Source organism: Monosiga brevicollis, genomic scaffold (genome assembly GCF_000002865.3).
Source record: "Monosiga brevicollis MX1 MONBRscaffold_83 genomic scaffold, whole genome shotgun sequence".
NCBI lineage: Eukaryota > Choanoflagellata > Craspedida > Salpingoecidae > Monosiga > Monosiga brevicollis.
In genome coordinates, this window is record NW_001865115.1 from 11,688 (window position 1) to 12,626 (window position 939).

The following is a 939-nucleotide window of genomic DNA, read 5'->3' on the forward strand; positions in this document are numbered from 1 at the left end:
TTCAACCTTCTGACCCTAACCCTAGCACTGCCTTTCAACAGCGGATGGGTTGAATTGACTCACACGTGCTTCCAACGATCATGCACATAGCAATTGCCTGATGTCTCACCAACAGGTCGATGGACCACCATTGTGCCGCTCTTCATCGTGCTGTGTATGACTGCCATCAAAGAGCTTCTAGAAGACTATGTACGCTCGTGTTTTTAAGATTGCACCTGTCGGTCCCATAATGCATCAGAGGGCTGCCGCACATGTCGTCTCATGGGAGTGCTGCGCCACACGCTGGCGCCCAACCGTACAGAAACGCCATGCTGCAGATGGCGAGGTAAACCAGCGCAGGGTCAAAATCTTTGATCAGCTCGCGTTTGTGACCAAGCGCTGGACCAAAGTGCGCGTGGGTGACGTGGTCAAGGTTCTCAACAACAGCTACTTTCCAGCCGATCTCATCCTTCTCTCTTCATCAGAGCCCGATGTACGCAGGCGCAAAAAGTGCACTCATGCATTCAGCACCCATACTCGCCACAATACACTCATGGCCCCTTTTGCCTTCTCATGACTCGACTTTCAGGCCATGTGCTATGTGGAAACAGCCAACTTGGACGGTGAAACTAATCTCAAGATTCGCCAGGGCTTACCGGCCACCAGCCACCTGATCTCACGCGACAGCATTCGTTTTCTCAAGGTTTGATGGTCTGCCGGCTGAATTCCGTTTTCTTCCATCAGGCGCCATCCTGGTCCAGTTTTGCACCCGCTTCTTTCTGGCACCGGACCGGCTAGAAACCTTGTTCACAAATCACGAGACTTGCTCTCTCTCTCTCTCTCTCTCTCTCTCTCTCTCTCTCTCTCTCTCTCTCTCTCTCTCTCTCTCTCTCTCTCTCTCTCTCTCTGTCTCTCTCTCTCTCTCTCTCTCTCTCTCTCTCTCTCTCTCTCTCTCTCTCT

The 939-nt window shown here is 52.1% G+C and overlaps 1 protein-coding gene across 1 annotated transcript; it reads left to right on the plus strand.

The window, feature by feature from the left end:
* Positions 1–229: 229 nt before the first annotated feature.
* Positions 230–939, plus strand: MONBRDRAFT_30583 (uncharacterized protein; the record flags this gene model as incomplete). Its single annotated transcript, XM_001751022.1, has 3 exons — positions 230–472; positions 569–682; positions 778–939. Coding segments are annotated over 3 exons (519 nt in total), but the record flags the coding sequence as incomplete, so codon positions are not given.